We start from the raw sequence: 23009 nt of genomic DNA, 5'->3' as shown, positions 1-23009 counted from the left end.
TAACTCAGAAGAAGGATGAGGGAAGACAGCCTAAGAAAGACTCCAAAGAGAATTCTAAAATCCTAATTCCAAAGAGGGCCCCAAACAAAACCATAAGGGTAAGCCACCTGGGAAACCACAGCAGAGTAGTATACCTTCTGGTGCTAAACCAGAAGGAGGTCAGAACAAGCCTCCATGCCAAAGGACCTTTGGGGCCTGTTATGTTTGTAAGGCTACTGACCATGTGAAAGGAGATCCCAGATGTAAGGGTAAACCTTCCGGGGTCCAACTTGTCTCCTTAGCCTTCGCTCCAGAGGAGGAAGTCACTATGGCAAGTGGAAACTTTCTACTACTGGCTCATGAACCCACTGGAGTCTCAGCCAGTGTTTCTTTAGTCTCTCTGGGGTTGTGGGAACAGCAGAATTTAGATGTATATAATTCTATCCCAGATAATACTAAAGAGTATTATAAAGACAGTGTCCACGTAAATGGTCAGGAGACTCCTGCCATCAGGGACACTGGGGCCAGCATAACTGTGGTGGATGAATCATTTTTCAAGGCAGAGGATGTTGCTAAGGCACCCAAATGCCTCACCAAGTTAGTTGGAGGGCCTGTGCAGATGTGTCCCCAGTTACCAGTTCTCATCCAGTGTAATGATATGGCTGTGAAGATACCTGTCAGTATACAATGTGAAGTGCCAGGAAGAGTTCTGCTGGGAAATGACCTGAAAGCTCTTGGAGTTGTCACATACCCCCAGACCTCCTAGTAAAAGGTTACGGGAGCTCACCAAGTCTGCAAGAGAGAAAACCCTGCGAGTTTTATCTCAGGAGATGACAGAAATCACTCCTCTCCCACTGGAGCAACTTACTGCAGTAACTACCAGATCAGGAGCAAAGGGGCAACCCAAGACTCCTAGAAAAAAACCTACAGCAAGCACTCCAGTGCTTCCAACAAGGACTTCCCCGAGGTTTTCCAAAGTTACACCTTTAACTCCACCTCCAGCTGAGGCTGAGAGGGAGGTACAACCCTGTTTGGTTGAACTAGACTCTGAAGAAGAGCTAGAAGGAGGTCCAGAACTTATTGGAGACCTGGACCCGGCTGACCATCCTGAGCTACAGTCTTTACTGGCAGAAGGTGGACCCAGCAGGACAGCTTTCCGTAAGGGACAAAGAGAATGTCCAACTCTGAAGGGTCTCCGCCAGCAGGCAGCTTCTCAGGCTGATGGGCAAGAGCCTGGGAAGTATAGGTTACACTGGGAAGATGGCCTCTTCTACAGTGAACCAACCGAATCTGAACCTGGAGCATACCAACGCCTGGTAGTGCCCCAAGAGAACAGACAACAGTTCTTGCAACTAGCCCACGAGATTCCTTTGGCTGGTCACTTGAGTTTCAAGAAGACCAAGGAAAGGCTCTCTACTTCTATTGGCCAAAAATGGGGGCTGAAGTAGATGGGTATTGCAGGAGCTGCCATACCTGCCAGACTTCTGGTAAGGTTGGTTCCAAGAATGTGGCACCTTTAGTGCCTCTCCCAGTTGTGGGAGTCCCATTTGAGAGGGTAGGGATTGACATTGTTGGTCCCCTTGATCCCCCAACCTCCTCAGGCAACAGGTTTATCCTTGTTGTGGTAGACCATGCTACTAGGTACCCTGAGGCAATTCCTAGGAGGACTGTTACGGCTCAGGCTGTGGCTAAGGCCCTCCTTGGTATCTTTACCAGGGTTGGGTTTCCTAAGGAGGTGATCTCTGACAGGGGGACAAATTTTATGTCCAACTACATGAAAGCCATGTGGAAAACCTGCGGAGTTACCTACAAGTTCTCAACCACCTAACACCCTCAGACAAACGGGTTGGTAGAAAGATTTAACAGAACCATGAAGAGCATGATAGGTGCCTTAGAAGAACCCCTTAAGAAGAAGTGGGACCTTCTACTGCCATGCCTTCTATTTGCTTATAGGGAAGTCCCTCAGGAGGGAGTAGGTTATTCTCCCTTTGAACTTCTCTATGGCCATCCCGTCAGAGGCCCCTTGGCCCTGATTGAGGGGTTGGAGAGTGCTCCTTCCCCCAAGCCAGTCAGAGTGACTGACTGTGATAGGTCTCCGAAGGAGAATGTCACACATGATGTCAGAAGCAAGTGATAACTTGAAAGCTGGCCATGCTCTGATCAAACATTGGCATGATCAGAAGGCTAACATGGTTGAGTTTACTCAAGACCAGCTAGTTCTAGTTATGCTCCCAACAAGGCAGAGGGCCTTGCAAGACAAATGGATGGGACCCTTCAAGGTTGTGGGAAAACTTGGAGAGGTCAACTATCTGGTGGATCTGGGCAAACCCAGGGAAGCTCACAGAGTCTTCCACACCAACCGCCTCAAAGCCTATGTCTCTAGACCAGAAGTAGGAGCATTGCTTCTAGCTTCATCGGAAGAGTAGGAGGAGAGTGACGCTCTACCTGACCTCCTGAGAGGCTTACCTTTGGACGAAAAGGTTGAAGGAGTTAATCTCTCTTCAGATCTGACCCCTGAGCAACAGGAGGAGTGCAAAGCGATGTTAAATCAGTTTGCCCCCCTGTTCTCACTTTCACCAGGCTTGACCCCTTGGGGACAGCATGAGATACTCACTGGTGACTGTCTGCCAGTCAAAAGCAGAGGATATAGAATGTCAGAACATGTCAGAACATGTCAGAACCCACATCAAAGGTGAGGTCAAGAAGATGCTTGATCTCGGGGTAATAGAGCCCTCTACTAGTCCATGGTCTAGCTCAGTGGTGTTAGTACCAAAGGCAGGATCCAAAGAGTTGAGATTCTGTGTGGACTATAGAGCTCTTAATGCAGTCACCAAGACTGATGCCCACCCTTTGCCAAGGACAGATGAGTTGGTGGATAAACTTGGTGCAGCCAAGTACCTCAGCACACTGGACCTTACGTCAGGCTATTGGCAAATAGCCCTGACAGACCATGCCAAGGAGAAAACTGCATTTTCTACCCCGGTTGGCCTATACCAATTCAAGGTTATGCCTTTTGGACTGAAAAATGCACCTGCAACATTCCAAAGGATGGTGAACCAAGTTCTGGCTGGGATGGAGGACTTCTGCATGGCATACTTGGATGACATTGCAGTCTTCAGCCACTCCTGGGATGAACATGTGACCCACTTAGGACATGTTTTGCAGGCTCTTGAGCAGGCCAATCTGACCATAAAGGCAAGCAAGTGCCAAATTGGTCAGAATAAAAAGTGGTCTACCTTGGACATGAGGTAGGAGGTGGAGAAATAAGGCCTTTGCTCAGCAAGATTGAAGCTGTGCAAAATTGGACAACACCTACTACTCAGACCCAGGTGAGAGCCTTCTTAGGCCTCACTGGGTACTACAGGAATTTCATCATTAACTATGGGACCATAGCTTCTCCCCTGAATGTGATCTCCTCTCCAAAATTCCCTAAGAAGGTCAAATGGAATGAGGAATGCAATCAGGCCTTTGAAAACCTGAAGAAAGCTCTTTGCCAAGCTCCAGTACTCAGAGCTCCTGACTACCTCCAAACTTTCATTGTACAAACTGATGCTTCCAATGTAGGTATAGGTGCAGTTCTTAGCCAACTGGATGAGAAGGGTAGGGAACACCCCATTTGCTTCATCAGTAGAAAACTGAAGGATCCTGAAACAAGGTGGGCAACAATCGAAAGAGAATGCTTTGCTATTGTGTGGACACTGAAGAAGTTTAGGCCATACTTGTATGGTTCTACTTTTGTCATTCAGACTGACCACCAACCCTTGAGATGGTTAATGCAAATGAAAGGGGAAAATCCAAAACTATTGAGATGGTCAATCTGCCTCCAAGGGTTTGATTTCACCATTGAGCACAGGTCAGGGTGTCGCCATCAAAATGCTGATGGACTCTCTAGGATGTATGTCATCGACTAGAGGTATGAGGTTCATCCAGGAGTGGATTAAATCCTCCTGTCCCTTAGTCTGGGGGGGGCGAGTGTTAGGAAGAATTCTCTGTTTAGGCTGAATTTCCTAACCTAGTGAGTCCCCCAGCAGCTTTGCTGGATTTTTGGGGTTTATTTTTTTCTCCTGCCAAGAGTGAGACTCTTTTACCCTCACTCTTGGACATGACTTGAGAGTGTTTCTGTGACTTGCTATGTGCTTATGGGCTAGGGGGTCATTTTCCCCATAGGCCATCATTGGTTTTTGAATGTTTGTTACACAGCACCCTCAGTGCAGTAGCACAGGGGTGTCTTAGAGACCCCCAAACATAGACTCCACACCCTGGGACTGACTACTGTCTCCCTGGGTCTGTAAAGTTACCATTGACTTTACTAGTCTTAATTTAGGAACTTAACCAGTACAAACCATCTTACTGTGGAAGTACTGGTAGGGGCAATTAGATTGCCCCTGGGTCTGTTGTCGAGGGGGTACTGTCCCGTCCCCCCTCGCCGAGTTCTGGCTGGTGGCAGTGGCTACCACGGAAATATTCCACCGGAATATTTACCAATGGGATTTCCCATTGGTTTTTGATGCACCACTTTTTGGTGCAATGTTAAAGATACCGCCGGTTTATTTATTTAATATAAATTCACCGGTTGGGATTTTTTGCTGGAACTCGCCGCCAAAATGGCGTCTAGGTTCACTTCAGTAACCCTGAACCCGAGTCGAGCCTTTGCTCCACTTTTGGCGGGCTTCTGCACAGAACCCCTCCAAAGTGGTGCCATTCTGTCTGGGTACCACAGGGGGTGTGGGAGGGGGGTTTAGGCAACCTGGACCGAGTTGCCTTGCCAACTCAGGTCGCACTCTAGTGTGATTGGCCCAAGTGGTGAGCCACCCCGCTCACCACTTAGGATGTTTGAGTGACAGCTAGGCTGTATGAATGGGCGTTTGCTGCATAAAAGCAGGGTTTTTGGGACTGGTTCTTCAGAAGTCGCCACAGGACCTAAGAAGCCGAAGAGGGAGAAGCCGAGCCGACCTGCCAAGACGACACCACCGGTGAAGCCCTGCAGAATCGTCTCACCACTTTTCCCGACGACAGAGGAGATCTCCCGCCGGAGAGTCTTCTTCCCTTAACTGGTGGGGACAACCAGTTGCTGCCTTCTTTCCGCCGTCCCGAAGCATCTCGTGGCCGCCTTGCCTGTGCCAAGCACCCCGGCAACCGGGATACCACTTTTTACCTCAACCGCGAAAGAGGGGTAAAAATCCTTTGTGACCGGAAAACACCACGGCTGGTCTCTTCCCTGGTAGTGCAACGATCTGCAGCTTTCCTCCACGTCGGGATCACCTCTTCCCCTGGACGACGCCGCGACTTACACCCACTACCAGGAACAACTACCACCGCTGGAGGATCCTTTCCACTTTTAAAGGTACTGTGTTCCGCCCGGCCTCCCTTGCCACCGATTGTACGGGGTAGATTTAGCCCTCGGCTCTTGAACCTTGGTAGGTCTGGGACACCCTAACTAAACTTTTCAGAACCATAGTAAAACCGTTTTCTACTCACCTGCAAAGACTTGTGACATTGTGTGATCTTGGGCACATTTTCGCCTGGCTCCCTCTAACGCGGGCCCCAAACTAATTCCCCTTGTTCCACCCTTTACTGTCTTTGCTAACCTTATGTGAAAAGTGTTTTACCTAACTGCTCTCTTTATTTCTGCCTTTTCCCTCCCTTTTGGTAATACTTGTTGTAGTACCATCTAACGTTAAGCGCTCACCTCTGGTTGGAAATAAGTGTTGTTAACTTAGATTTGTCCAACAAACGATTAGGGATGTACATATGAGTAATAGTAACTGTGTTTGACTTTCTTATCTTTTCTAATGTGCTAGTGTAATTTATGAGTTTACCTTTTAATAAATAAGTTTATACTTTTACACCTAGCTCTGGTCAGTTTTTGCTTGTGCTATTGTACCTCTGTACCTATTATGTATCCTCTGTATACTGCCTAACTCTTCTTGAGGGAAGTCTGACTGTTCAGCCACAGCTACCACAGTGAATCTGTGCGGTGCAGACTGCTTCCAAGTGGGTTTACTGCTAACACCTGTAGTCTTAAATCTTTTGCAGTGGTCCCAGAGGGAACTGCACAGGTTTCTGCCTAACACCGACCTGCTTCACCAGAGCGATCAGCAGATGTGGCACCCCTGCCCACCATCATTCAGCTTGGCGGCCTGGTGTCAGAGTTCAAATCTTTAGAAAGTTTCAACTTGTCTGCGGATAATGTGCGTATTATCCAGGCGGCTAGAAAACCTTCGACAATGTCTCAGCATAGGAGCAACTGCCTGCGGTTAGGTCATTGGTGTTTAGCTAAGCAGCTAGACCCCAGAGAAGCTACCATCGACACAGTCCTGTCATTCGTTTCTCATCTGGCAACTTCAGGCATACATGTCTTGTAGGACTTATTTGTCGGCTATCGCCGCTTACCTGTCCGCAGACTTTCTCTTTTTCATTGACAAACCCTGTCATTAAGACACTTTGCAGGTCTATTGCATCTTTATCCACCTGTGCACAACCTGCATCCAAAGTGGGAATTGAATGTGGTCCTCACTACCTTATGCCATTAAACCTTTTGAGCCCATGGCTATGGTGGACTTGAGGTTCCTTTCGTAGAAAATGGCTTTTCTGATTGCGGTGACATCGGCAAGGTGTGTAAGCAAGCTTCAGGCCCTGTCTGTAGAACATGCATTCCTCACTTTTCACAAGGATAAGGTTGTCCTCCGGATTAATCCCTTTTTCCTTCCAAAGGTGGTATCCGATTTTCATCTGAACCAGTCGATTTCCTTACCTGTTTTCTTTCCAGACCTGTCCTCGGATCCTGAGAGGGTATTGCATAATTTGGATGTCAGATGAGCTCTAAAGTTTTTTTTGGACTGAACATCTAAACTTAGGAGCTCTTCCCAGTTCTTTGTGACCTTTGGAGATCCGAAAGGAAAGCCGGCCTTGAAAGCAACTATCGCACAATGGATTGCTTCCTGTATTTGAGGCGTATACTGTTCAGGGCCTTCAGCCTCCAAAGGGAATTCATGCCCATCTGCTGCGGGGCAAGGCAGCTGTCGTCTTCCAGAAATATGTTCCCTGGGAAACCATTGCCAGAGCAGCTACGTGCGCTTCCCCATCAGCTTTTTGTAAGCATTACTGCTTAGATATGAGCTCCACCGCCGATGCTCAGTTCGGGCAGGCGGTTCTTAAAAACCTCTTTCAGTAAAGGTGTTCCATCCACCCATTTTCCTGGAAGGAGTGCTTTTATCTCTCAAAAGTATGGAGGAAAGGGGACGGGACGTATGAGTATAACAAAGTTACTCACCGTAGTGACTACCTTACTCCTAGTCCATATACCCCTTTCCTCCACACGGCCGCTCGCTGTCCCCTCTAATAAGTATCTTCTATTATTGCATAAATGGTCTCAGAACTGGCGATAGAAAAGTACTGAAGGGCGATGCACGGGGCGGAGCTAAGGAGGGCAGGGTTACGGCCGCATGCGGTACCCTTCGTAAAAAGAGGACGACACATTTTTCAATTTGTTGCTTTTTTACAAAATGTGCTTAAGTCCTGTCCCTCAGGACGCAATGTCCCAAAAGTATGGAGGAAAGGGGACTATGGACTGGGAGTAAGGTAGGCACTACAGTGAGTTACTTTGTTAGTCAGTGGCACTTCGTGGATTCAGCTCCTCACGTCTACGGCAAATAGCAACACCGCGGTTCTCGGATAAAACTTCAGACTTTCCCTGCATCTGGGGTCCAACACTCTGTTGAGGTGGCTCAGGCTTGGCCAGTCGTAGGACCTTCCTGGTGTTCAGGTCCAACTTAAAAGCGATGCACTCGATCTGGTGTTCCTCTTCATGTCACTTTGCTTCCAGCTGCAGTGGAAGTACAGCCAGCTTCGAGAGGATGTCCAGACAAGTTCACTTTGTGGTCGATTGATCCTACCAACCAAGGGGAGAAGTCGTCTTTGCAGGGTTTCTCTAGTCAAAACGAATTCGGAGCTTCAGCACAGCAGCAGGGCTTCACCGGGCAAACCAACTATCCAGGAGTTGCAGCAGACATCTCTTCCAAGTTCTTCTTAGGATTCCTTCGTCCAGTGGTCGACTCCGCCTTCCAAGCCAAAAAGCCTCACCTTTTATGCAGGTTGCTCCCATTCTTTCCAGCCTAGCTGTCAATCACACAGCAGGGTGGCCTGCCAGTCACCTTTAGGGTACATTCCTGTAACCAAGGGGATTAAACATAGGGAGTTTCGGGCACCTACGTCACTTCCTGCCTCTGCCAGACCTACTGGAGCCAGTGGCGGGCTTCACTCGTGAATCCCGCCAAAGACCAAACAAACTAAGGGACCAAACCTGGTTTGGCGCACAGTAAATCTCAAGGAGCTTTCCAAAAAAGAAATGGTGAAAAAAGACTGGGGCCATTTTGACAAAATGGGCACCCATGGGTGCCTTACCGTGGTTGCGAACGCAGCCCGCAGTAGAAACACAAAATGGTAGTAAAAAGTAAACCATTGCCAGCAGCCATTAATTATAGAAAGGGTAACACAAAAATGTTACATGAGCAACTAGAGAATTGGGATACTAAGAAACCCCTCCAGCAGCCTATGGTAAGTGTGTGCTAGGCCTCGAAAGTTACAAAAAGTAAGTAAAGTCAATTTCACGTCACTGCTCTTGGAAACAGTAGTTTCACCAAGAGAAGGTTTTTAAACCTTTGGGAAATCCAAGAGACTTCCCTGTGCCACTGCACTTGAAGGTGCTGTGTGTCACAATGTGAAGATGATGCCTATGGAGTTTGTCAGACTCGAAAGTCAAAAGAAGCATAAGTCCAAATCACAGAAAAATACATGAGAGAGTGGGGGGAAAAAGGTCTGTCTCTGTTAGGGAGAATTCTCTGATAAGGCTTATTTCCCAAACCTAGTGAGTCCCCCAGCAGCTTTACTGGATTTTTGGGGTTTGTTTTTTTCTCCTGCTAAGAGTGAGACTTTTTCTTCCACTCTTAGGCATGATTTGAGCTGTGTCTTTGACTTATTGTGTGTTTGTGTGCTTATGGGCTATGGGGTCTTTTACTCCATAGGATATCTGTTTTAGTGTATGGGTTACACAGCACCCTCAGTGCAGTAACACAGGGATGTCATAGTGACCCCCAAACATAGACTCCATATCCTGGGACTAACTACTGTCTCCAAGGGCATGTAAAGTCACCATTGACTTTACTAGTGCATAATTGTGAACCGAACCAGTACAAACAATCCTATTGTGGAAGTACTGGATTCGATTGCCCCTGGGTCTGTTTCCAAGGGGGCACTGTCCAGTCCCTCCTTGTCGAGTTTCTGGCTGGTAGCAGTGGTTAACACGCAATATTCCACCGGAATATTTCCTATGGGATTTTCCCATTGATTTTAAACGCACCACTTTTTGGTGCACTGTTAAAGATACCGCCGGTTTATTGTTTTAATATAAAATCACCGGTTGGGTCTTTTCACCAGAACTCTTTTCTAAAATGGCGTTTTTGTCTGTCTCTGCAACTCCAACCAAGGTCGGGCCCTTTGTTCCACTTTTTGGCGGGCTTCTCCACCGAAGCCCTCCAACTGGTGCCACTCTGTCTGGGTTCCACAGAATGTGTGGGTGAGGGAATGGGCACCCTGGACTGCGTTGCCTTAGCAACTCAAGTCGCACTCTGTTCTGATTGGCCCAGAGGTGAGCCGCCCGGCTCACCACTTAGCATGTATGAGTGACAGCTAGGCTGTTGAATAGGGGTTTTTCTGCATAAAAGCAGGGCTTTTGGGACTGGAACTTCAGAAGTCGCTACAGGACCTAAGAAATCCGGAGAGGGGAGAAGCTGAGCCATCTGCAACGACGACGCCACCGGTGGAGCCCTGCTGCAACGACCTCACCACTTTCCCGACGACAAGAGAAGATCTTCTGCTGAAAGTCTTCTTCCTCTGAGCTGGTGGGATCAACCAGTTTGCCATTTTCACCTTCCAGGACGTCTCTTGGTCGAATCGCCCGTGCCAGGCACCACGGCGGCCGGATAGCCAAGCTTCACCACTGTGACCGCGAATGAAAGGAATGCACCTTTTATTTGACAAACTCTGCGGCTGGTCTCAACTGCCGCTGGAGCTTCCTCAACTTTAAAGGTACTGTGTTCCACCTGGCCTCCCTTTCTACGGTTTGCTAAAGGTGACGCTTAAATCCTCGGCTTTCCAACTGGGTTGGCCCCCAGACCTAACATTGCCTTCTGAAATAACCTGACCTCTTTTGAACATTTTTACAAAGACTTGAATGCATTTCTAAACTGTGTGATCCTGGCCACATTTCACCTTGCTCCATTTAAAGTGGGCCTGGTCTATGAACTTTGGCTCTACAGTAGACTCTGCCTTCACTAACTTGTTTTGGCCTCTTAAAAGTGTTGGGAACTGTTTTATTTTCATGACCTGCCTTTTTCTCTCCCTTTTACTTAATTATTGGAGTGCCATCTAAGTTACACGCTCGCATCTGTTTTTACAAATAGTGGTGTTTTGACTTAGACTTGTCTAATAATTCTTAAGGGAGGTGTGTATACTTTTCTGATTGTTTGAACTTGCTTTATTTATAGTGCTAGTGTATTTCCTTAAGTGTGTGTTAAATAAATAATTATATACTTTTGATACCAAGCTCTGGTCAGTGTTTGCTTGCTCTTTGTTTTTAGCCCTATTGTGTATCCTCTGTATACTGCCCTACTCTTCTTGAGAGAAGTCTGACTGCTCAGCCGCAGCTACCAGGTAAATCTGGGTGGTACAGACTGCTACCAATTGGGTTTACTGCTTACTCCTGTAGTCTTAATCTTCTTGCAGTGGTCCCCAAAGGAACTGCACAGGATTCTGACTAACACTCTCTCCAGGTTATAAATTAAAAGACAGAAAGTCCAGCAAAAGTGCAGGGGGTCTCTAAGTTAGAAAGGAATTGGCACATTTCTGAGAATTCTCCCTTACAATGTCAAAAATTTTGAGGAACTATAAACTCACTCATGGTACCGTTTGGCATGTTTTAAATAGATTCACATAATGGTGCCTTTATTTGCTTTTATCCAGTTTTTAAAAGAACCTTCATTTCATCCGCAGTTAAGTTAGTCTGAATGTCGTGTTTCAGTAGGTACTTTTCCTAAACAAATCTCCTTTTATCCACAGAAATTGCTCCAAAACCTAAGAAAAAAGTGCATTCTGGTCGAGAGCAGAAGAAGGTAAGGCTGTCTTACAAAATGAATAAACTCAAAACATTTTTAACCTTGGAGCTGATGTAGGTCAGATTTGTTGCTTGTGGTTCTTCCTCAATGATTGACTGTAGTTCAGTGATAAATTACAGGATCGGGATAGTAAAGCCCCAGTAGTATCAAAGCACACTCTTATGTGAGGGACAGCCACCGCCTACCCTCACGCAATCAGCTTGTCCCCAACTCATTCCAAGAACATTCACCAAGTTACACAAACATAACATACTCCTACGTTACGCCCCCTTTCCTCCATGCTGCATGGGCGTCCCTCGCTAGGGACGGGAGACGGAACCTTTTCCATCAGAAAAATCATCTTTACCTTTAAATTTAGAGGTGTGCGTGGGCATGATCCTGGGAGCGTGCGCTCCCCTGAATACGCCCACCGGCACCACTCCTCAGTCCTCTTTTCTACATCGACGGGAATGGACCGCTTTCACCAGCGCTCCTGTGTTGGGCCTCTGGCCTAGTAATTCCAAAAGCTCTTCCCCGGAGAATTACTTTTGTCTTTTTTTTTCTAGTCTTTAATGAGGTACCTCTGTCCTCATGCGCCACGCTCCTCCCCGGTGGATGTCAACATCAGCGGGCTTCAGCAGGTGTCCAGTCTGCGAAGGGCTCTTACCTACGTCTGACCCCCACGCTCTCTGCCGCCTTGGCCCCGACCACGGCTGGGAGGGCCGCACCACGTGCGACATGCTGACACCACGTGCTCTGAAGAACAAACTAGCCAGGTGGAGCGAGCTTTTCGGAAGGTCGCCTCCAGAGGTCTTAAAGGAATTAGTCAAGCACAAGATAAGGCCCAAGGTAGGGGCACTGTTTTCATCCCCACCCGGCAAAGGCGACTCCTACCCCAGGAAGTGCTCGAGCGGGAGGGACCTATCCGGTCCTAGTACCAGTGTAGGGACTGAGGCTGCTTCAGCTACCGCCCATCAGACCGAGGGGTCGCAAGATCCTACCAGTGACTAAGCTGAGGGACTGCAAGGTTCTACTACCAGGTTTCAACGCAAGGGGCTATGCCCTAATACTGGACAGATGTCTGAGTGGACGCCTGTATGCAGCTCTACCAGCACCACTGCCAAGGGCACTCTGTCTACCAAGCCCCGTCCTGATGGCGGCTGAGGCATACCCTGCACAAGAGTCCTAGAGTAGGGCGGGCCCTGCGTGGCAAGCGCCACAACACACGCACGTGGCATGCAGCCCAACAAAATGGCCGCCAGGTCAGACATAATGACGGCTTGCCCCAACACCAGTCATCACCCGTGGGCCATCACTGATATGGCCCACGGCATATCAGTCAGGGTCGCAGGGCAGATACAACCTGCATACAGCAAGATTGTGTGTGCCCAGGTGTCAGCAACCTCTGGGCCCTGCTCCAATGCCCGCTCTGCCGTCCTGTGAAGACAGGTTTTTGGAAAAATTCCTGACTCTCATGAGGTCTCCGCAGATGGGCATCATCATCAAGGATTTATCAGAGGCATGCTCTCTCCGTTACTGCCGCTAGCACTCACGGCCACCCCACCCTTGGGTCCAGCGCTTCTGAGTTCAATGCAGCTCCAGCTGCCTGCGCCAGTGCCCATAACACCGGCTCCCATGCCTCCGCCAGTGGTTTATAGTGATAAAGTCGAATTACAAAATGTCGAAAAAAAAATGTCTGGAAAAAAAAATTCTACACCACAGCCACCTGCGCCAAGCACTCCTCCAGCTGCACCGGACCAACAGGACACATTGGTGGATACGGATACGGACACCCTCGTCGGCCAAGGCCTTTCATGAACCGCTTGCATGCCTGGCAGAGTACTTGGGCCTCCCTCAGCCTGAGGTTAAACAACCAGTGGCGGGGGTATTGACAGAAGTCCTCACCCTGCTCCCCACAGCTATAACGGGGTTTCCAATGCTAAAGGACATGGTGGAGCATGACAAAAAAAGGACGGCTCAAACCACACACTGCACAGCCTACCAATAAGCGCCTTGACGCCAAGTTTAGGCAACTGGAGAGTGACCTCTTTCTGTCGGCGCACCGCCAGCCCAACTTATTGGTGATTGCCGCGTCATGGCTCTATTCCAAGCCACAACAGTCATCGGCTACATCAGCCTCTGCACTCCTGGGTAAGGAGGAGAAGATCTTGGAAGCATTTGGAAAGAAAATCTATTCCAACGCTTCTCTCCATCTGCGCCAGTCCAATGTGGACGCCATGCTGGCTGCAGTCCATCAAAGTCTCTGGAAAGAGATCGCTGATTTCCTTCCCGAGCTCCCTCTGCAGAGCCAGGCGCGGTTCATGGCTGGCCTGGCTGAAGCCATAATAGTGGCACAGGACATAATGGAGTCCACGGTGGCTCACATTGACACCTCAGGCTGTGCCATATTTATTGCTACTGACATGAGAAGGATGGCCAGGCTACGGATGACCATGTTCAACCATGATGTCTAGGAGCATATAATGGACCTTCCTTTTCGAGGGTGGGGATCTGTTCCATTCTGCCACGTGCGAGGAACTCGATAAGAAGAGTTCAGACTGGCAATCCTTATCGATCCTCACTAAATCCACCCCTAAGGAATATAGCCAGACACACCAGCGCTCGGACGAAAGTCGGTCTTTCGGCGGTTTCAGGAGAGACAGTCCAAACAACCAGACAGATCCCTGATTAGCACAGGCGCAAGCAGCACACGGAGGCTCACAAAGACTTTTTCCAGTCCTCCTCCTCAGCCCAGCCTTGGAGGACAAAAAGGCATGACACAGCCACCCGGATCCACGAGTCTCCGGTGGGGGGCAGGCTTGCTCTTCACTCTCAGCGCTGACGGACAAGGTTCACAGACCAATGGATCCTCTCAGTAGTATCCACGTGCTTCCGGCTCTCTATCCCTCCTTCTCCTCTCTCCTCCCCTCCGCTCCTACGGATTGGGACAGCAACTCTGTTGGCAGAAAGACTTCTGTAGAGAGTCAGGCAGTGGAGGACGTCCCACCCTCCCAGCGGGGTCTGGGTTTCTATTCACAGATTTTTGCCATACACAACAAGAACCAGAGTTGTGTTGGACCATTCCACCTTGAACCTTTCCCTCCCTCTTGAAAAGTTCAAGGTAGTTACCCCAGCGCTTATAGCACAGACATTGTGAGAGGGAGACTCGATGTGCTCTGTGGATCTGAAGGATGCTTACCTACATGTCCCGATCTGGCAGCCCCATCGGTCCGTTCTGAGGTTCAGGATCATGGGTTTTCATTTCAAATACAAGGTTCTACCGTTTGGCCTTAATTATGCCCCCACGGTCTTTACAAGACTGAATGCGCTGGCAACCCTACTCGGGACCAAAGGTCACCACATCTACACATACCTAGACAGTCTCATCAGGGCAAGGTCTACCGAGGCAGTGCACCGCACCGCCTCAGCCCTCCTGAATACACTACATGAGCTGGGATTTTCCATCAATCTCAAGAAGTCACAGCTGGAGCTCACGCAGAGTCTAATGTTCCTGGGTCTCATCTGGAATACGAGTTCCGAGATAATTTTCCAATCTGAGGACAAGATCAGACATTAAGAAGGCCTCAGGACATTTTCTCAGCAGAGCAGTGAACTCGGCTTGGTACCAACACCGCCTGGGCATCATGGCAGCATTTCTCCCCTCTGTGGCGCATATGAGACTCCGGATGAGGTGCTTGCAGATTCACTTCGCAGCCTCCTGGAGCCAGGAGAAGGGTTCCCAGGCAGAGATGGTCAGCATCCCACCTCATCTCCACCAGAACCTTGTCTGGTGGAGCAGGCACAGCAACCTGCGGATAGGCAGGCCCTTCCCTCAACCAGCGCCTCAGGACACCATCACCACAGACTCAGCCCTAGAAGGCTGAAGAGCTACCTTGGGCAGCCACAACGTCCACAGTGTGGTCCCGCCAGGAGCAGGCGGCTTACATCAACTGGCTAGATTTGATGGCCATCTGGCTTGCTCTCAAAGCCTTCCTCCCTGTGATCAGCGGCAAGGCGATTCTTATTCAGACTGACAGCGCCATCAGCATGTATTACATCAAGAAGCAGGGTGGCACCAGGTCTCCCCCTTTTATGCACTCTAGCAGTCGACATTTTGGAGTGGGCACTGGTAAACAACATGCACCTGTCAGCAATACTGCACTGGGGGGACTCCAAACCACAGGCGGATAGGCACAGCAGGCTCGGTGTGGACAACTACAAATGGCAGTTGAACGAACCGGTCCTTCAGGGAATCTTCGAAAGGTGGGGCCCTTTTCAGGTGGACCTCTCCGCCACCTGGAATAGGTCACCCCAGTTCACGTCCTAGCTGGAACAGGGCAGGGGCTCCCTGGGCGACACGATGCAGATCCAGTGGAACAACATTAACGTGTATGCCTTCCCTCCAACCCACACCCCCACGTCCGGTGCACAGGGTGAAATGCAAGATCCATGATGCCCGGCACCTCTCTATCATCCCGATGGATCAGTGGTAGCCAGCAAGACCATGGTTCTCGGAACTACTCCCTGTCGGATCAGGCCCTTAGCACCTTCTGCTAGGTCCAGCGCCCCTACTTTCGCAGCAGTGAGGCACAGTCATCTACCCCTCCCCCCAGTAATTAGCCCTTGCGGCCTGGTTCCTGAACAAGTCAAGATGAGGCATCTGCTTCTGTCTCAATCCAACCTAGCATTATACAAGGGGCTAGGGGTGATTCTACCAGTAGCCAATACAAAACCAAGTGCAGTTTTGTAATTGGGCAGAATCAAAGGAGGTGGATCCCTTGACCTGGAAGTTGATCAAGGTGCTATCCTTCTCGGCACACATTGCACACTCTGGGTTGCAGGTAGACACATGCCGCAACTATCTAGTGGCTATTGCCGCCTACAGGAACTCGAGGGGGGGGGGGGGGGGCTTCATTCTCTAATCCCGTGGTTAAGACACTTGGCGGGCCTGACTCGGCTTTACCCACCCATCAAGAAACCACACCCTGTGTGGGACTAACATGATCTTCGGCACCCTGGCACATAACCCATTCGAACCTATGGCGTCCGTGGACATCGGGCTAGTCACCATCAAGACAGCCCTCCTGGTGCGCATCACCTCGGCACTCGAGTAAAATCCAGTTGTTTGTGGCCTCAGAGCCTTATGCTAATTTTCTTGAGGACAAGGTGGTGCTTAGAACTCACCCTGTATTTTTACCAAAGGTTGTCTCCTCTTTTCACCTGAATGAGGAGATAGTGCTACCAACTTACTTCTTGGACCCCAAAGATGACGCTCGGAGGGTGTGCACTGTCTTTGTCAAGCGTGCTCTAAAAATCTACCTCGACAGGATCAAGAGCTTCTGCAAATCAGACGCACTTTGTCACCTTCAATGGGTCAAAGCCGGGCTGTCAGGCCTCCATGACTTCATAGCTAGGTGGATGGTTTCGGCCATCAAGGAGGCGTATGAGGGGCAGCACAAACCTCTTCCAGCCAACATGTATGCCCATGCAATCAGAGCTATGGCCACAGCTGTTGCATTCAACGGCTGTCGCCGGACTCTTTTGTGATTTCTGTGACTCTTTCTAGTCTCCTCTCTGGCCTTACTCACACTGCAGAGCACACGCTTGATGTTTTGATCTGACCTCCCCCTCTCCATCCTTCTGACCACTCCTCTCTCCTGGAGTGATCACTCCCTCTCTACCCCTCAGGCCAAGCCAACTCCAACACTGCCACCTATCTTCTCGGTCATCTGACCATGAAGCGCGTGTCAGTTGAGGTGTTCACCGCCACTTTCTCTCCCCCCCTCCCCCCCCTCCTCCTACTCCTCCTGCTCATTCTCTTGCTGACTCTCACCTTTCCACATCCCTTTCCATGCACTTCTCTTCTATCTCTGATATTCTTGATGTTCTTGCACCTGTCATGAGGATCTGCTTTAAGCCCAAAGCCAAGTGCAATTCTTGGTACGATTCAGACCTAGTTACACTTAAACGCAAGTTCACGGGTGCTGAGAGGAAATGCGTGCTTCCTGTACATCATCTGACAAACCATCCTGCTGCCTTCTCCAAATGGATTAGCAGCTCCTTATCCAAACCAAGAGAGCCTACATCCAATCCCGCGTCATCTAAAAAATCGCCAGAACTTTTTAAAATCTGCAAGGAGCTGGCCAATCCTGCTGCAGTCTCTACTTCTCCTGTCGCCTCGCAGGTCCTTTGCAATGCCCTTGCCTCTCACTTCATCTCAAAAACCCAGGACATCATATCCACCCTCTCTTCCTTGCCCCCTCATGTCTCTGCAAATTCTCTGACCAGCCTGGAGCCACACCCCCTCTCTCTTTCTCTTCCTTTCCTCTTTTCTCCCCTGACCAGAACCACATTGACACCCTTGCTCCTGCTCTGGTCGACATCTGCAACCACTCCTTTGCACCCTGAGCCTTCCCCTCCCCTCTGAAGCACTCCATTGTGCACACTCTTCTGAAGATACCCACAGCCAACCCCTCATGCCTGGCTAACTATCACCCGATCTTCATCACTCCTTTCCAGGGCAAACTCCTGGAAAAGCTGGCCATCTCCCAGCTTAATCTTCACACTTACTCTGTTGGTTGTCTCCATGAACATCAGTCAGGCTTTAGAGCTGCCAGAAGCATGAAACCGCTCTCCTGAACATATGTGAAGACCTGCTCTCCAACCTTGACTCCAAAATCCCTTCTGTCCTCATCCTACACGATCTCTCTTCTGCCTTCACGGTCAACCATGCCTCCCTTCTCAACCGTCTCCGTGATAACCTGGGTATCACTGGTCAGGCCGTGGCTTGGCTGACCTCTTTCCTCTGATCGGCCCTCCCAGGTCCAAATTGGGTCCTTCTGTTCCTCTATCTCACTTTCTACCTGTGGTGTTCTCCAGGGGCCTAACCTCACTCCCTGGCTTTTCAACCAATACCTTGCACTCCTGGCCCACTGCATTGCTGCTCTCTTCTCCAACTTTCTGTGCTATTCAGATGATATTCCACTCGTTTTCAGGCTTCCTTCTGCCACCTCTTCTCCTCCTCTCATCTCCGACTGTCTTTCTGTTATCTGGGAGTGGTGTGACTCCAATGATCTCTGCCTTAATGCCAGTAAGACAGAGATTCTCCTCATCGGCACACCTGCACCCTTCTTTCCTGTCACTCTCTGGACGGCCTCCCTTGGCCACCCTCCTGCCCTCACCTGTGAAGCGAAGAACCTCAGGGTCAGCTTGGACTCAACACTCTGCTTTTCTCCACACATCTCCGTCACTAAGAAATCAAATTACCAACTGCACCGCCTCAAAAGTAATTCTTCCTTTCCTCTCCTTCCCCCAGAAGCTTACTGTTTCTAGAGCTCTGGTTCTCTCCAGGCTGGACTACTGCAACAGCCTTTTTCTAAATCAGCCTGCTTCTACTCTCTGCCTGCTGTACCTCATCCAGAACAGGACTGCAAGACTTGTCCTTGGCCTCAAGCCCTGGGATCGTATCTCTCCAGCCCTGAAATCTCTGCATTGGCTTCCAGTGGCTGCAAGCCTTCAATTCAAGACCCTTTGCTTCGACCATAGGGCTTTTTGGGGCCTGGATCCAGAATACCTTCAACTTTCCCTCCGTAAATACCCTCCTACTCAAGTTCTTTGCTCCTCCTCGCCCCTTGGGTCAGTCGCTTCTCCAAGCAACAAGTTGTTGCTAGTTCTTTCCTCTGTAGGGACCTCCATCTGGAACACCATGCTACTTTGAAACTTGAGGAGAACCATCTCCGGTCCCGGAAGCACCTCAAGACTCCTCTTTGCTTCTGCCATTGCTCTCCCTCTCCCCTGCTGATCCGTCTGCTTCAGCACAGTGCACCTGGTTTATCCTCTGATTTCACGGGCCAGGTCCATGCCCACCCAGCCACTCAACCGCACTGCCCCTGGCAAAACTTGCACTTAGGCTGTATCTTTAAACCTACAGTCCCCTTACCTGCACTTACCAGAAACCCCCTGTCTGTGCTCAAAACCTGCACTTGCCGTCTGCACTACCCTTTTTGTCTTGTATTTCTTGCTCAGCACTTTCCATTTCTCCCCTCTCCCTTGCACTTTCTCCCTTCCCTCTCCCCTGCACTTGCCTGTTCTCAATGTCACTAGGCCTAGTAAGATCATTGTTTTGTCTTCCCTTGTTCCCCTTCCCTGCCCTCCCTTGCCTTTTCGTGCTCTGAAACACTTGTTTCTGGTGCTTATTAATCTGTTTAGAATCACATGCTGTGCACATAGTCCGACATCCAGTGGTATCCAGGGAGTATTGCATCTTGTCTTTCAAGAATCGAAAGGGGCCGTCAACATGGGCGTGCCTGTAACACTATCCCTACGTGACGTGTATTGTACCCAAAATCCCTCACGCGTCGAGGTCCCTCAGATTGGTTTTTCCCGCTCAGCATACTGGTCGCCTTATGTGAAGCTCATCCAGAGACATTGATATTGTTATCCTTTGACTTTTGGTCGTATATCATTAAAGTTATTGAATATTATCCTACCGTCCCTTCCATCGACAGTTCCACAGATCTTCGACGGACAGTGTTCCGATCGGTGCTACCGACCACGTGGCAGGGCTTTCTGGCCGGCCTACACAGTAGGGAGAGTGGGGTCAGGGTTGACATTTCCTTTTCTAAGAATGCCTCTCCCTTTCCTCTTCGTTCCCTGGGTCTTTTCGTCACTATTTATTTCCTCGGCTATGGAGAGAACTCCTTTGAGGTTTTGTCCTTCTTGTAAGGCCAAATTTCCCTGGAAGGATAAACAGCGCAAGTGTAATCCTTGTTTGCCCCTTAAATGAGACGGTTTGTGCGGCTTGCAAGCGCCTGCGTCCGAAGACACTGAAGGAGTGCCATGTTAAGCAGTGGGCGGCCTACAGAATGTTGCAGGCTGAGTCTAGTTCTCCCGCTGCCACAACCGCCGATTGTGACGAGGGGCTAAGTGGCAAACAGGCCTCCAATTCGGAAGCGATTGACCTCTCGGCATAGCATTCTCGGGGACAAAGACGCATCACGCTTCACACACTTAAGAACACAACCCCAGGGATGTGCCAATGGTCACACAGATAATTTCAGCCGTGCCTGCTGATCGTCGGGATCGGCATCTCTCCCCGCAACCGCAGGTGTGCCTTGCGAATGGCCCTCTAAATTGAAGGTTGCTGCCCTCAATATTCAGGAGTCCGCCGAGAGGCATCGGAAGAAAGCGTCCATGGCCGAGAAGGCCCCGGTTCCGCCGAAAGTAACCGCGCAACCGTAGGTCCGAACTTAACTTCCAGACTCCTAGGTGATTACGGAAAGCAGCGCTAGGATTATTTCGGCGGATGGTCAGAAGCAACAGTCCAAGGATTCATCGAGACCCAAGGACAAACCCAACGATTCGTCAAAATCCAGGGATAGGCCAAAGGATTCATCAGAACCCACGGAGAGGCCCAAGGACTAACAGAAGGACATGAGTCAACCGTCGGTCCCCCGAAAGGACTTTTCGGAAGACACTGGAGGGATTTCTTCGACGTTAAAAGAGAAATCTCGACGTTTGCCGGCAGAAGATCCATTACAGGAGCCCTTTCTACCCCTGGTCCCCTCTGGTTCATCTATTTGGACTAGGGAGAAATTTGAGGGATGTATGGAGAGGCTAGAGTGATTTGTAGAACTCTGAGAAATCCATGTCCAAAAGGCCCAAAGAGGAGTACCCTCACCCTGTGGCTAAGCTTCAGAAAGTCTTTGACCCTTCTCAAGAGGAAGAATAATAATATATTTATGACCTCGCTGAGGACGATGTTCCTGTGGACCTATACAATCAAGATGAAAATCCCTTTGCTGACACTGAGGATGTTCATTTGGACTTCAGAGGGTTGGGAAGACCACTCTACCCGGTTGATCCTCAGCCTTGGCAGTCACCTGCTCCAACACCGGAACCTGATGCCTTGTGCTTCGATTTCCCCCCAACCACACCCACTTGACAAACCTCCCCGGTCGACGACCAAATGGCATTCAACGATTTAAGGAAAGTAGCAGAACATTTCCATATTGCTACCCAGGTGGCCGTTTCAGAAGCTGATTTTGTGGAAGACACCTAAAAGAAAAACCGCCAGCCAAGCTATTCCTCAGTTAAATATGATCAAGAAGCATTTGGCCCCTTCTTTATTGATGCAGGGGTCATGCTACTCTAGATCACTGGTAGTAACAACCATGAAGAGAGTAGGGGTACCCCTATCAACTGGGGAGGCACCCCCTGACAAGGAGTGTAAAAGGCTATATGCAGCTTTTTCCACTCGCATCGCAAATACAACCTTGTTGGCCAGCTATGCCGATGCACAATGAGCCATGCTACAGGAGGGCCTTCAAGAAGTCCGTGAATCGCTGCAAGCTCGCCTGCTTTCCATGGTGTCTGAAGGCAGCCAGGTTAATCAGAGTATCCTTAAGAAAGCTTTGGATGCGGCAGAGACAGCTCGCAGATCCTTGGCTCAAGATACCTTCCTAAGGAGGCACGCATGCTTATGCAACTCTGGTTTTAAACTAGAGACTCAAGCCTCATTAATAAATAAGTAGGGAGGAGGAGACTAATTCATTTGGAAACACGTTTCATGAAGCGCTCGAAACTCCTAAGATAGAGCACGATACCCTCAAGACTCTGGATCAGATCACCCAGAGGCCTTTTCCGAGGAGGGGGAGCGGGTCTAAACTGCCCTTTCATGGTCAATGTTTCCCTCAGAACCAATACAGCTCGGGAAATAATTGGTCCTCTACCCAAGGAGCCAACAGCTGCACCAGCCCGTATCCCCCCAAGAGGCCAACGCTGTGGTAAAGGAAGGGGTCAGAATCCTCGGGCCAAAAATGACCCACAGATTCGGGTCCCCTCCCATGCATCCCTGGTCGGGAGCCGGCTAACATAATTTCTTAAAGCATGGGAGGGGATAACTACAGACTAGTGAGTACTTAAGACCGTTGCCCACGGGTACTTTATAGAATTCGGACAGTCCCCCGATTCAGACCTCCACGAGCAAGACGCCTGATGCCAGAACATCTGTGCATCCTGCTACAAGAAGTCAAGACGCTGCATGAAAAGGGTGCCATAGAGGTCGATCCTTTTCTACAGGTAAACAAGGGTATTGTCAGGATTCCTGCCCCTCATGTCCCCAGCCCTCCAAGATGTCAGACTGGAGCCAGGCCACGATCACCTACATGGCCCTCAAGGGCCTCTCCATCCCTCTAAAGACCCACTTGGAGTCAAACTTGGCGCTTGTTGCACCAGACTCGCTCACTCCCATAGGATAACATTAGGGATTGGACTTGAAGTGCATTGATGGGGACAAGATGGATGCCCACACATATTTCGGTTCCCAGAACTGCATGTGCGGTCTAGTCTTTTGGGTGTGGTTCAGCCCAGAGACACCTGGGATACCCAGAGACTATTCAAGCCACACCCAGGCTGAGAAACATGCTTTGTGTTTTCTGTACCTGCAGCGTGACACTCGCCGTGTTCGGATCAGTCTCCAGTAGGCCTGCATCTTTCTTCTGCGCTCAGCTCCTGCAAGAACACCGTTAGAACAGCCTTACCTTGCGGCGCGTCTGCCCATCATTCATTGCTCCTTCTGTTCTGCGGGCATCTTCGGCGATGTCATTCCCATCCCGGCACGCCGCTTCCTAAGGAAAAGGGAAAAGAACAGCAGAAAAAGCATTAGTAAGCATTCTGCAAATCTACGCTTATTTTTAAATACTGTACGAGCTTCAAACGCTTACCTGAATCCCAGCCGCTCTGGGGGAACTCTGTCTCAGGAACTTCTCATCCATCTGCAAGAGGGAAAAGACTCTCCAGGTTAGCGTGGAAACATCTAGAGGCGCCGCATACCGCGCTTACCCACCGCATTTGTTCTTCATAACCGGCATCCACGCTGAA

General features: G+C 49.7%; 1 protein-coding gene across 2 annotated transcripts in view; it reads left to right on the top strand.

Moving 5' to 3' along the window:
• BRD4 (bromodomain containing 4) overlaps positions 1-23009 on the top strand; it is a 1521397-nt gene that overhangs the window by 822390 nt on the left and 675998 nt on the right. For both annotated transcript variants that reach the window (XM_069603884.1, XM_069603885.1), the window contains one exon: positions 11095-11147. In XM_069603884.1, coding sequence (XP_069459985.1) covers positions 11095-11147 — 53 coding nt within the window. The remainder of the gene's footprint in view (positions 1-11094; positions 11148-23009) is intronic.

This window comes from Ambystoma mexicanum, chromosome 3q, assembly GCF_040938575.1.
Source record: "Ambystoma mexicanum isolate Mex_15411 chromosome 3q, UKY_AmexF1_1, whole genome shotgun sequence".
Lineage (NCBI taxonomy): Eukaryota > Metazoa > Chordata > Amphibia > Caudata > Ambystomatidae > Ambystoma > Ambystoma mexicanum.
The sequence above is the reverse complement of the archived record's forward strand: the minus strand, read 5'-3'. Positions and strand labels throughout refer to the sequence as shown.